The 15,091-nt window shown below is 37.5% G+C and overlaps 1 protein-coding gene across 1 annotated transcript in view; it reads right to left on the bottom strand.

Moving 5' to 3' along the window:
- PPP2R5A (protein phosphatase 2 regulatory subunit B'alpha) overlaps nucleotides 1-15,091 on the bottom strand; it is a 46,570-nt gene that overhangs the window by 24,838 nt on the left and 6,641 nt on the right. The window contains exon 2 of the mRNA XM_049833491.1: nucleotides 2,342-2,538. Coding sequence (XP_049689448.1) covers nucleotides 2,342-2,538 — 197 coding nt within the window. The remainder of the gene's footprint in view (nucleotides 1-2,341; nucleotides 2,539-15,091) is intronic.

The raw sequence follows: 15,091 nt of genomic DNA, 5'->3' as shown, positions 1-15,091 counted from the left end.
TTTTTATGATCTTGTTCCATCCTTGCTGGCTTGAAAAAACATTGATACCATTTCACCCAGTGCTCCCTACCTCAGAATCCAAGCAGAGTGATAACAACTACACAAGCCATTATTGTGTGATACTGGCCCAGCAGTTATCATGGTAACAGAGACCATGTAAAGAGAAGGAATGCTAGGAGACCTCCTCACCTGCACAGACCTTGCCTAAGCACTGGTCAGGAACAACATTTTTTTCCTCTTGATATCTGTAAGGGATTGTTGACTTTGCCTCTCCAAGACTCAGGTCACTCCCAGGAACCCAGGCTGCTTCCTCTACAAGCTGGAGGAAAGGTCTCCTAGGCCTAGGGAAAGACAAGGGGCTTTGGAAAGAAATAGGCTCAGCTTCTGCCACTGATACCACTCTGGCCTTTTTCAGGGAATTTTTGTAGTTTGTTCATCCTTCACTACCAGTCAGATGATAGTTGGATTTCATTAGGGCTGGTTTCTACTTTTTCGTCCAAAAACCACTATCCTTCAAACTCTGCAAAAAACTCAAATGCTTTTTATTTTAAGGTAGTAACACTGAACAGTCCAAAAACAAACAAAAAAATCTTTTAAATCTCATAGAGGGTTTGCTACAAAGAAAGGCCTCAAGCCTGACACACGTGTTGTTTGGAGGGAGAGACCCATCCAGAGCTCTTTCTGAAAGCTGGTACTTCGTCCTAATTCACAGCAAAGACCTTTTCTGCTGCCAGTTGCCAGGGAGACTAGAAATACTATTCAGGCTTGGAGGGATCTTTTGTCTCAACTCTGAAAACGCTCTCACTGAGCATTTAAGGCCTTCTTCATTTTCTGTCATTTTAGGGGAGAAAAGGAGATGGAAATTTGTTATGGAAGGAGAAACAAGCATCCACAGGGCCCAATCATATGCACAACAACAATGACCTCAAAAGAACAGCTCAACACCACCTTATCTTCAAGAAAAGAAAACAACTCCAATATAAAAGAAAATCTCCCTTCAACAAGTACGATAGGCTAGTTGGTATACTCTTTCTTCTAACAAGAGGCTATAGAGGGCAGAGTAAGAAAACACTGCAAGGGTTCAGGCTTGCTGCCACCAGCAGCAAACACAAAAAAGCCAAAGAAGAGGTGGACATACTCTGTCCTTTATTTTCTTGTGTAAAAAAACATTTAGGGCAGAAACACAGGTCCTTTAAAAAACAAAACTATAAAAAAAACCAACAGTGTCCTAGATCTTTTGTAAAACTTGATAAGCATCTGGTGAAACAGCCAAAATGATTAGAAGGGTTTCAGTAATCCTAGCCCTTCGGTATAATGGCAAAATTTCTACACTTATTTATATTAAAGATCTGATCTTCCATATCAGCTGCTCACAGAAAAAGAAAAAAATAAAAACCACAGAACAAAACCCAAACAAAACCTTAAGAAAAAATAGCTTGCACTGTATAGAAAACTACAAAAGTCATAGGCCACATGTTTGAACTGGTCTGCTTATGTTCCCAAAAGCTACTTTTAAAGTCAGCATTGTGCCTATGTAAACTTAACCAAAGTTTAGAGAACCATTAGCTTAAGTGCATGGGCACTAACCACATTCTTTTTACATCTCAAATTTCTAGAAAAAACAATTTTAAAATATTTCAGATTATTGTCAAATGTCCTTCAGTTGTATTGCCTGTACATGGAGTATAGGCATATCTAAAACATCACTTATGTAGCATTTGAAAACGCATATAAAAAACCTGGGAAAGTCAGCAGATAACAACCACAAATATTTTGTTGCTTATTCAATACGCTATTTGTAGAAATTGCACAGCAGAAGTCACCCTGTGGTTTACAACTCGAGCAAACCACTTAAGACTACTCTAGCACAGCTCTCCAAGGCCAAAACAGTAACAAACAGCCACATAAAGTATTTACAAAGTTGCTTTCTTACACTGATAAATCTTTCTCTTGACACTAGTACCTGCAAGAATCTTTACCAGAAAACCTCAGCCTGTCATTCCACTGCCCTTTTTAAAGACAGGCAGCACTGAAATATTGCCATTTTCTGAATGAGAACAACTTCAAAGCTTACCCAGACTGCAAGCATCTGCAATATACCAGTTCTTTCATTTTAATTAACCTGAATGCATCATATTGCAGCTAATAATTAAAACTTACAAGTTGTTTGTTTTTACAAGCCTTTCTAAACAATCCTGTAAGCCAAGTTATCATTAATAAATTACATTATATTGTATAAGCAGAATAACCAACAGCAATTCTGAGTGAGATGCCATCAGAGTTTTAAACTCATTAATTCATTTTATCAAAATACAAAATATAACAAGAACATTCTACTTACCATTTTCACTATGTCAGCATAAGCTGATTCAACTATCACTCCACGATTTGTTGAAACATATTCAACCAGTTCATTCAGTGTTGCTCTCTTAATTTCTTTGCTTTTCAGGTCTGAAACAGAGTCCATGAAGTCAAAGAGTACACAACACTGTTGCAACTTCTGACAAAAAAGATCTTGCTGTTCATTGAAGGTGGCATCTATAGAAGAAGAAAAAAAACAACAAACAAAAACAGAAGCAACCAACACTTAAGTCTGTAGAAGTAAACACAGGATTTCTAAATATTTTGCTGACTAAAATTTGCATAGCTATCAGGTTTTTTATTATGGGGAATAGTATGCTCTATAGTCAGCAAATTAATAAGCAATACTGTCAAAACTAAAAATATCTGTTCAAGTATATTAGAATGAAAGACCCGCCATTCACAATTGGTGTTTTGTACAAGAAAAAATGGATAAACAAATGGCAGTAAATATACTTATGGAAAATGAGTGCCTGAATTAACTTTATTTGAAATACATAGACATTAATAAGTACCAACTCACCCTCACCGAAAGTCATATACAGAAACAGTGCATCATACTAACCTTTCATTCATCCGATTTGTCTCATTCTGTTCCCTAATCCTTTATTATGTAACCTGCTTAAAAGCTGTAAAATCTGCTTTGAGGGAACCTTGTTGCTTTACCCCAATGCAAAATACTTCCCATACTTTTGACATCATGTGATGAATGTTTCTCTTAAGAAACACCTCCAATATTTCAAAAGGATTAATCCTGAATTTTCATGCTTTGGTCTAAATAATTTATTACAATCTTAGTCATGTAAGGTCTTCCAGCTTTTTTGGCCTATTAAGGCAACACGTTCGGCTATGACTTGGCATTTTCATTTTAGAGTGCAGTTTCTCTATAAGCTGTTAAGCAAAATTCCTGCATTAGTATTTCACATTAGCTCTAAAAAGAGATGGATTATTAAGTATGGTACACTTAAATGTAATACATCCTTAAAACATTGTAACTGCTCAAAAGTTGCACGATCACAACAAAAGAAGCCATGGTTTTAACTGAAAAATTGGTTTAACATGCCTTTCATTCTTGTTTTTAATTGTTGAGGTTCTACGCCACTCCAGCAACATAGCATCACATCATCTATCAGTCAGTTGGGGTTTCAGTTGTTCTTGTGAAAAATTTTTGTTTCCAATTTTATGTGCAAATAAGGAATGCTCTCCCCCTGAAGAAATTTCAAGACTTGTCTATAGCCAGACTACTAATCCCTTTGCTTCATTCATTCACTGCAGTATTGATCTTAGCACTGCTGTTTCATCATAAGGAAATTATAAAGACAAGAAAAAGGCAACTGCCTTGTAACACTGAGTATTAAAAATCTTGAGTCTCACTTTAAAATTTGAACAAATCACAAAAAGATCTCATGCTTCTCTTTATTGTTCAAGCATTATTCTAATTAAACAAACTTCATTTTGAAGTTTAACAACTCAAACACTCTTTAATAATGCCAGCTCCTCAAGTTTCTTACCAAAACACTTTCTATTTAGTGGCTGGAACAACAGTCAACAGTGGTTTTAATGTTCAGTAATTATCTGATAGAATTCTTTCATTTCCATAAGCAAAAAGTAATTGCTAAAATGGACTGAAACGCCTCCACTGTAATCCCAACCACTCACTCTGCCCTGGAAGTTCAAACACCAGAATATTGTATTGTATTCCCTTTCCCCATCTAACAGTTATGATCCTATTAAATGAGCATAACAACTTCAGTGAGCTTTTGAAAAAGCTAGCAATTACTACTCCCTTATAAAGAACAATTCATACTTTTGAATGTTAATTCTGCAATTTTAATCATTTTTCTTTTGAATAAAAATCTTGCAATATGCTTATTTCACTCAGATAACTACAAAGACATGAATTGTTACACTGCAAAATAATGAACATCAGCTGTAAAAACATCGGTAAGTTACATAACATTTCAGCTCAGATCTTCTAATATTCTACAGGGGATTGCATGAGTAAGTATTGTATCATAGCAACAAAGCAATAACAGTGACATGCTGAGGCTAAAATCCAAAAAGCCTAATTTAAGGAACCGACACAGGGAGGACAGCTTTTTTTGACACCAGCCCCAAGCTGATAGCCAGGCTCAAACAGGAGTCAAACCTACTCTTATTTTTCCTCACTACAAACTTAACTATACTCCAAGTTACAAAAGCCCAGCAGTGAGGCACAACTAATACAGTGTATTTAGTTGATGTTCAAGAAAATGAAGAAGTATCATTAACTGGAATTTACCCAGAAGTTTCAAAAACCAGCAGACAGCATCTGAATACTCCTAACACTGGTTAAAACAGACGAAAAACCTAAGGTTAAAAGCAAGTAACAGGAATTCAGACAACATAATCAAATCACTTATTACTCTCCCTAGAGTATCAAAGAAATCCCTGCATTAGCCACTTTTAGTTAGACATTAGAGTAACAGAGATTGTATCTCTCCTGCCATGCATCACCAGTCCATTTCATTAGCAATCTGATCTACCTCAATTAGACATGTTTTCTCAAATGAAAAACCTGCCCATTAATCTGTTTTGTTACTCTTATTATTTAAAGCAAAACCGAAGGAAGTATTTTCTTCTACGCCTACATCCATTTTCCATACTTATAAGGGGAATCATAAAATAAAGACATCTGCACGGGATTAAAATTGTGTACAACCATGGTAATAAATAAGGTAACAAGAAAGCCAGTTCTGTTGTACCAGCGCTACCTGTCTTCAGTATGTACTCAATCACTGCTTGACACATAGCACATCTATCCTGGGAATGTTATGAGAGGTACCATGGGAACCACCAAGTAATTTGGGAAAATTTGTTTGTCGGATAGTTTTCTTAGCTTTTTAAAGCCTTGTCTTTAACTATCTTTAGCTATCCCAGCACAACAGAAGCTAGACAACTCTACACAACAATAATATCATATTGCAATAGTTTACTCCAGTTCTATGAATAAAATAAACTGTGTCACCATAATTGCATAAACAGTGGAGCTTTTAGCTTTAGTAGTTTAACAACCTGTGGCATGATTTTTAAACCACTTTTAATTTAATATCTCTCAATATTTCACCATACATCTGAAGTTCAAGATAATAGCTTTCCTTCAAATACCCTAAATTCCATAAGGACCATAGAAGACAATGTAGATTCAAAGTAGAGAGCGGATGCCTCAATAAAATAACCCTGTTGACAGGCGATATTGGGGGGAAGAGTAGGATAAAAATTGAAGCCTGAATTCTGTTACCAGCCTATCCCTGAATTGCTGCATGTTGTTGGAAAAGACACTGGGGGGGGGAAGGGGGGAAGAAAACAAAACATGAGAAAGCCTAAAGCAGAAAAAAAAGGGAACAAAAGCATTTAATCCTTTTTAGAAGATATATTAAACCACACCCCAGAAAATGGTCTATACACCACCTGATCCAGGTGAACAAAATGCAGTTGCCTCAACTTTATTTTCTAGAGGCTGCTCTACAGAAGTGCTATTTAGGAAATTCTTTAAATCCACTGTTACATTCTTTGAAAGGTTGGTTCTAAGTTGATGTGAAGTCCTTGGGAAAGTAGCAATGAGATTTTTAGGCAGCCACAGAAAGCTGATTCTTAATCAGGTATGATGATGGGAAATTCTAAAGCCAAGATTTCCATCCAACACCAAAAGGATTACTGTAAGTTATGATCCACTTTAAACATTACTCTTTCTAAAGGTTATTAATTGCCTCTGGTTATTTCCACAATAGATGGTAAAATGTTTGTAACTGATTAAAATAGTTCATTTGATCGTTGCACTTCATAGTACTGAAATTCTTAACAGGCTATTTCTACTGTTTACAAAAACCTGATCATTACAGGCAGTAGCCACAATATCACAGCATAAAAAGTTACAAACAAGTTGACTTGGAAGTTCCTCCCGAGCAGAAGTTTATTAAACATTAAAACTGCATGGTTGTACAGATTTGTCTCCAAATCGAATGCTTTCAAATTTATAAGTCGTCAATCCAAGTCTAAGCATGGAATATTGAGTTAAAAGATTATTTTTTCCAGGGAGGGCCCAAATGAAATATATATAGGGAGAGTTCACGATCACAGAGCTACCTCACTAGTATGTAACTGGAGAGACAACCACCACCATATCACTAGCCAGGGCACTACAATGACGCCTTCCCACAGTATATTTATCACATATGTTTACAGGCCTTTCTTGTGGAAGGAAGAGATAGATTCTTCTCCCTTCTCAACAGAATTGTTTATATGAGACCTTCCATACAAAGCTAGAGAACCTAACATAATCCTTGCTTCAATAGCAGCAACCAGAATCTAAATCCACAAGAACTCCTCTCTAAACTACACAAATTGGAAATTCACATAACATACTTTCCCTGCCAATACAAAGTAAACCCTCTCAAACATTTGCAACAAGTTTCCAATATTTTTTTTAAATATCTCTAATTGGGTAACTTCTTCCTGAAAAAGCTGCCCCAGGAAGATGCAGAATCCAGAAAAACCACCATGAAGTTTTCCTCTGACAGCCTCTTAAAGCAGTTCACATGTAGCCGTTTCAAATACTTAGAGGACAATGATATTATAGAATAAAGTACTGCATCTCTCCTTAGAGTACATTGAAGTTGGTGGGCAATCCTACACTTCTACATAATTCCCTGACAAACTGAAATACAGACAAGGATTGATACATGACAAGGATTGTGCCATAATTATGCCGTATTCCACATCATGAAGTTTAGCATTTAGTCTTTGTTGTCCGGTTACATTTACTGTGTTATATGTAGGTGTACTCAATAGTGGAAGGACCTGCCAGAGCAGAATAGAGCCCTAACACTGACATGGAGAGAGAGAAGCACAGAAGCACATGCTCTACGAGACATTAAGTGTTTGGTTTGCTTTGCTTTTTGATTTATTTCTTCACATCAGTAAATTACTAACACTGTTGTAAAGCCTGCTCTTTTCAGAGATACCACTAGTCTGGAAAGGGGTTAATCTGATAAGCTTTGCCCTAGTCTACGTAAATCAAGCATAAAGAGTCCTGTTTAACCTAAATTTAAGATTTATTTTTGTCCTGAGGAGTTCTTGCATGCATTGTTGTTGTGATCTCTTGTAGCATCTGGGTCAGTGTTTATGTTATAGGCATGGTAAAGCATTATTAAGAAATGGAGTTTTGATGCAATTTTGTTACAACAGAGGGAGCATGTTTCCAGGTTCTCAGAAGTCTACATCTGCAGCTTCACAGGCAGCAAAATAGCTGGCTGACAATAAAAAGGACAGGGGTCTCTCTCCTCGCTACCCCCTTGCCATTCATTCCTCCCTTCCCCTCCTCTGCTCCCAGTCACATCCATCCCTCAACACTGGCTCTGGAACTTGTCAGACTCTTCCGTGAGCTGCTTTAACTCAATAACATGGCTATATTAGTGAGGTTAAATGGCTTCTGGAGGGGCCTGATGTGCCTCAGCTCTGGCACAAGATTAGTGATGGGAGCAGAAACTCCTTTCAGCTGCAGTGAGCTGTTAAGTTAGTTCACCATCACCTTTGGAATCATATCATCCAACTATAGAGCTATGAGATAACTGAAAAATCCTACCTACGTGTGAAGTTAGATACTTTTTTGAATGATACTTTGAGGGGGGTGTTGGTGTGCGGTTTTTTTTAAATCACTTTAAGCTCCTTTTTAAAGAAAATGTAGCCCCTGTATAAAATCTCACAGTATATTTGGCTATACTGGTAGTCTGTAACATTCTCCAGTAACTCTGTACACCTGTAACAGAATTTCCCACAATTCCAGCTTTTGGTAGCTCAACAGGCCAACTGGAACTGGCGGGGCTACTCAGACAAGTACCCGTGCAGCACCTTAGGTATCCAAGGGATCTTGCCATCAGTATTTTCAGGTTTTCCACATAGAAAAACTTTGCCATCCTAAGTGCCATTTCTTAATAGACTAGCATTGTAGATTTTCCCCCCTACCCCCTCCATTCAGAGTTCAACAGCACGCACTTTCAAATTACCTGTTACCCCAAAGTCTACAGCTGTTGCTGGAACTCTGGAAGGGCCTAAGTTCCTCTGCATGTTTACAGTAAACAGAGCTCTGACTTTCCAGGTCAGATAAGGAAACCAGAGAGAACATAATATATCTTAAAAGCTAACCAGCTCCCTATACAGTAATATGTTTGTTCACTGGAGAAGGAGGTTTGGAAGACAACAAAGCAGAATGGTATTCTCAAACATTATGCTACAAGGTAATTCATACTACATACATAGGAGATAACCAAAACAAAGACTTGGCACAGCAGGCACATTGGTCAATCCCATCTAGGACCCGTGTGCTCATACTAACACTTAACCTCTTCATTTCAGAAATCAAAAGAACTGCAAAGAAGCAATCAAGATAATGAGCTGAGCTTCTGCTGTACTTTCACTTAGAAGCAAACTATTCTGCAGATGGTCATCAGGCAGGACTTGCACTGAGATCCACATGAATAGTACTTCAAAAATACACTGTTAGACCCTACTTGCTCAACTATCCCTATAACACATTTTGTCCAAGTTAATATACACCTTTCCCCAGCCAGTTGTGCAAAGTCGAATTAAAATTGCCAAAACCAACCAACCTGCTAAAAATCATACCACCATCCAAGTAAATACCCATTTTCTTTTGAAATAGCTAAGAAATCAGAAATTTTGCTCATTAGAATATTCTGGGTTTAGGATTAATTCTATGACACATGTCAAGGAAGAAAAAGAAAGTGAAAAAAAAGAAAAAGAAAAAAGAAATCACACATCAGAAGTAAAACTAAATGAGGATAACAATCAACAATGACTTTTATTCACACACAGAATTGTGGTTTACAGAGTTAATTGCAAAGTCTAGGCTATAGATAATTACCAAGTCATTTACTAAAAGTACTCCTGGAAAGCTATCTTCCATGCAATAACAGACATTGTTTGTCCAGATAGTCTCCTCCGCCACTCCACAGGGCCAGCAGTTGACCTTAAATCAGTCCAGAAAATCTGAAAAGCCTATATTCATCTAAAAATATCTGTCACAAATTGTGTGACATGACTCCTGGCAGTGATGGTAAACTGCAAGTGTCTTATCTGGATTGTTTCTGCTGTCTTCCAAGCTTTCTTATAATCTCATATAGTTAAGAGTCTCCAACTACTACCATGTCAAATCCCTTGATTTTACTGAAGATTTGAGTCAACCAAGACACTTCAGACAGTAAGTATTCTGCTGAAGTGCTTTCATATTAATAGCCCTATTTCCTACTGTCTAATTACAGAATACAACATGCAGTCAGATGCAAAAAGTAATATAAATTATTCTCTTGGTCCCCCAAAAGTTAAATAGTAAGATTCTAGTAACCAGGTCTGCCACAATTCACCTCATTTCTACCATGCTTTCTCAAAAAGGAGAATTAAAGCACCATTGATTCCTTAAACAAAAAAACAACTCACCAAACATACCAACCACTGGAACAGGAACATAAAACACCCTGAAGTTATCCTTAACAAAATGTACAACTTGAACAATACAAAGGCTTCCTCAAGAGCACACTACCAGTTCAGAATCTAACTGAAATTCAGCTCCATGCAACAACAAAAAAAGCAAGCAAAAAAAACCCACCCCAAAACTGTCCGATGACCTGACACAGCTGAATCAATGGTGCTTTTGAAAGTACTGAGTGCGAGAGACTGAAAGAGTTAATGTCTCAAACATTGTGGTCAGGCAAGAGAAGCTGAGCCATTTGCCTATGGTTAACTGTATGCAAGCTTTTTCAGAGTGATACTATATTTATTATAAAAGGCAAAGAAGTTTCACTTCTTACACAGCTGAATTGTATGTTTTCAAAAAGCAATTACACTACTCCTCTTGTGTTTGAACCAAGCTATCATGGTTTAACCCCAGCCAGCCACTAAGCACCACACAGCCACTCATTCACCTCCCTGGGGTGGGATGGGGGAGAGAATCAGAAGGGTAAAAGCGAGAAAACTCGTGGGCCGAGATAAAGGGCATTTAATAGGTAAAGCAAAAGCCGCACACACAAGCAAAGCAAAACAAGGAATCCATTCCCCACTTCCCACCAGCAGGCTGGTGTTCGGCCATCTCCAGGAAAGCAGGGCTCCAGCACATGTAAGGGTGACTTGGGAAGACAAACACCATCACTCTGAACGTCCCCTCCTTACTACTTCTCCCAGCTTTATCTGCTGAGCATGACATCGTATGGTCTGGGCTATCCCTCGGGTCAGTCGGGGTCAGCTGTCCCGGCTGTGTCCCCTCCCAACTCCTTGTGCCCCCCCAGCCTCCTCGCTGGTGGGGTGGGGTGAGAAGCAGAAAAGGCCTTGGCTCTGGGTGAGCACTGCTCAGCAGCAACGAAAACATCTCTCAGTTACCAGTGTTATCAATGCTGTTTTCAGCACAAATCCAAAACATAGCCCTATACCAGCTGCTGTGAAGAAAATCATCCCAGCCAAAACCAGCACACAACCCTTCTTCCACCAGTAAGCCAACTATTATGTTCCCCAATGCATTTATTTATGTTTTTGGCATACACTGCTACTGTATTTGATGTCTTCATTTAAAAACCATGATCATATGCCAGGATGGGCCTAACTTGAATATAACCAGAGGCTCTAAGAGCTGCATTCTCTCCTGCATGCAAGACATTAGCCCAAATAATGATTTCACTGGCTTGACAGAGGTGTCATAGCTTGTGATTATTAAGTAATAGTGATCTTAAAATAATTTAAAATAGGAACCCTGCCTCTTTAAGGAAGATAGTGCTAAATTTAAAGGTGATAAATCGTATCACAGAATTAACATGCACAGCCAGGTCATTAAACAGGGAAAGAGGGGAGAGTAATTGATTTCTGGAATAGGAAATTGTTTCTCAGAAGATGTGAATATGGGATAAATGGCAACTTTAACTTAAAATTACAAAAGTTGAGACAAAGGCCTGAGAATTAAAACTGCTTTCCCAAAACAGAAAATACAACTCCTAAATAGCTTTTGTTACACTGAAATGGAACAAAAGTTTTTGTTATGGTAAAACATACATGCTTTCAGGAAGTCCTCCTAACAAGAGGGCAAATAAAGGTCAAGGCAAAGTCCTGGGTATATAAAAAGGTCCTCTCTCTAAAGTCTAACTCAGGTTATATTGTATTAGCCACAAGCTGAGAGCACCCACAGAGGCTGGCACACAACAACTTGTTACTCCTGGTTAACTCACTTGTGCCAGGAAAATGAACCACCAGCAAGACCAAAGAGACTCTACAGAAAGGGAAAGAGAGAACGGACCAAGTTTCTGAGATTGTCAAATAAAAAAAGATCAGAAGGGACAATCAGTATGATGCTGTTTGCTCCCAACACACGAACTGCTAATTATACTTTTCCCCAAACACAAGTATTTGCCTTTAAAGAAATACTATTGAAATGTAAAGGTTCAATACAATTTTGGATTTTCACAGGTAGTTTTGAGATGTACAACAACCCTTAGGTTGTGACAAGGTAGACTCAAGGAACCGTTTCACATCTACCCTGTAAGTACTAAAAGAATAATCTGAACAGCTATTTTAATGCCCCAACAGCTGTAGTACTCTGCATATACATTACCAGGGGATAAAGACAGCTGAACAGCAGGTGACAAAGTTGTATGCCACACAGACTCAGTAAAAACTTAAGCTCAATACCCATTATACAGTACTGTATTAAAAACATTCTCTATTCACAGGAACATAAACACTTTCCTTGACCAGAAGACCAAAACAAATAGATTTGCACTTTTTAAGCTTGAAATTACAGAAACTGTGTTTACAATTTGAAAGTTCCCTTTTTATTAAGTCAACTGCAAAACTCCTGCATGACTGAAACTATGGTATTTTATAATCAGTAAGCATTGATAATGAAGTATGCCATAAGTGAATCTGGTGTGGGATATTATTTTTAAAAATCTATTAACTTGTATGTTTCCCCAATCACTTCCTCACCTTATCCAAATATAAAATTAATTTTTAATAAGACACTGAAGTTCTCCAGTTTGTCATCACACTAGAAAATGCAAGTCAACATTACAAATCAATTTTGTTTGCATTTTCCCAGAAACCGAAGACACACTCATGTCATTTTCACATGGCAAAATTAGTGCTGAGTATAATATAAAAATACCTTTTATTTGAAACCAAGGGGTAGCTGTTAAACATTACTTCACAGAAGTACAGAAACTCATTTTGCAGTGTGTGAAGGGGATGTATAGGGGAGCAATTAAATAGGAAATCTGTGCCAGGGGAAACATGCAATCTAGCTTTTCAAAAGCCAAGGAAAAACCTCCTCTTCCCTCAAATCCCTGTGTAAATCTGGGTGGAAGTTACAGGTATTGAATTAATTCCTCAGATAAATATATACTTTATGAATTGGCTAAACCAGTGTTTCTTAATTTTCAAAGTTTTCTCAGAATAATAAGATAATGAGGTACTTTATAATGATAAGTGTTACAATAGGAAGAACTAAGATTAAATTAGACTGGAAACACAGGTGAAATCATGGTTCTGCTGCATTCGGTGACCTAACTCCCACTGACCTCAATGGGAACAGATCATCCCAAGCAGATGAATATTCAAAAGCACTTGCACGATCTCTTTACCTACTTCACTTAATTTAAGCATTTAGCCTCATAAATAAAAGGTTGAGCTACTTTTTTCATCAATTTTAACCATACTCTAACAGTCACGTTCTTTTCATCAAAAACTGTAAACATCAAGCGTTCAGTCATGAGGGATCCTACACTTAAGTATATTCGTATTGGCCAAAATGTCTTGGCTATTTTTAAACTCAATTTACACCATTGTGATGTACCGAGTTTATTTTGCTCCTGCTTCCTACTCTGAAGGGAAAATACACAGAAATATAAATTACTAAACCTTGTCCTTCCTGACTGTACTGTGGGATCCAGCCTATGCCTCTCTAGGGGATTCTGACATTTGCAATTTAATTTTCTTCTCAAAATAATGACTGTTTTCCTACAGAATCCAACAATGCTGAAATGCACAAATTTATTTCACATACTTAATTCAAAGCCTAAGTTAAATTCTCATCATTTTTTGCCATTACATACGTATGGAACCAAAATTTATGCTGCTTAACAAGACTTCAGTCTTATACATGTCATATTATAAGCAAGCATAGAATTTTTAATGAAAAACATCATACACTTTTCAAAAGCTTTACCCAATTACACTAAATTGCAACCTTTTTTTGTTAAACCCATTTTATTCTGCTACACTTTCCCATAGAATTTTACTTGGGAAGAAATTAATAAAATAAAAGCTGTGCTTTTATTTTTTAAAGGACCAACCATCTACAGAAACAAAGTAACCTATTAAATCACATCTAAAAGTTCACTTGTTTATGCAGTGATGCACCCTGCTAATTCTCAAATACAGCAATAGCAGAAATAAAGCTGATTCACCCTTCATATTCAGACAAATTGCTGTGACTTTTTATTCCTGCTCTTCTTCAGATCAGCATTCCTGGCCCATGCTCTATTGTCCTTCTCTAAACTCACTCACCTCACCTCTTCTTTCAGATCTTCTGAGAAAATCTACTGTGCTGCTTTTACCTCTGTTATCCACAGCTTGTCAACTCTCCAAGTATGTGATGGTCTCAGATAAAAACTTTTAATCAGTGATTTGAAAAAGTAAACTTGTATAACATACTGAAAGTTTTGCTGTTATGGTAGCGAATAGCTTTAATGCCTTTAATTCTCAAGGGTGTAAAAAACACTTACTACAATTAAAACATCTTCCTTTTGTAGCACTATTCTTGAATACACACGTGCAAATACAATTTTTGTTGTTACTTGCACCTTGACCTCCCAGCTCCACAGCAAAATTCATGCTTCTCTTCTGAAACGTATCAATGAAGCTGACAAAACCTATAAATTTCACCAAAGCTTTGCTTGGTAAGATAATGAGAAACAATGGCCAATAGAGGAAACTCGAGATGAGAACAAGATAGAAATCTTTTCCCAGTGGTAGCCAGGCAACACAATAGCACAATCTTTTTTTTAAAAAAGAAAAATCTGTAGCCTTTTCCCTTCACCATATTCATAGCATGCTGCAACAGGCTACAGGTCACCTACAATTCTGATCAGACTGCTCTCTCTTCCCGTAGCCTCCATACCCTTAACATACAAGGCCTAGTATCCTGCATCTACATTTCACCAGCCTTTCTCAGCTTCAGTTCCCATACACAACCCCCACCCATATGGTAGCCAGAGCAGTACTACTGAACACAATGACTGAAAGTGAATTGCATGCTCTAATGGTGGTCACTGCTTTTATGTTCTCCTCATTTTTAAATTCACAAGACTCTCGTTTGATGAACCAAGTCATCTGCAATCAGTTCCTGATGTACAGAACAAAAACCCTAAGCCCATGAAGTTTCAGGAAGATCATGGTTCAAAAACCATGGCTGCAATGAAAAACTATGAAGAAACTACAAGAGTATGATAAGAAACATTTCCAGAAAGTTTCACAGCCAACAGGAATGTTGAGACTCTAAATACTAAGCTTACCGCAGCTACTGGAAAGGAGCTAGCTCCTGCCCTCTCTTCCCACTTAAGCTTCTCTGATCAGCCCACCACTTCCATACTACTCCCTCACCTGTAATACACTTCTGGGTTCTTGCTTGTAGAGA

This window comes from Accipiter gentilis, chromosome 30, assembly GCF_929443795.1.
Source record: "Accipiter gentilis chromosome 30, bAccGen1.1, whole genome shotgun sequence".
NCBI lineage: Eukaryota > Metazoa > Chordata > Aves > Accipitriformes > Accipitridae > Astur > Astur gentilis.
Note: the sequence above shows the minus strand (reverse complement) of the source record. Positions and strands in the feature narration are given on the sequence as shown.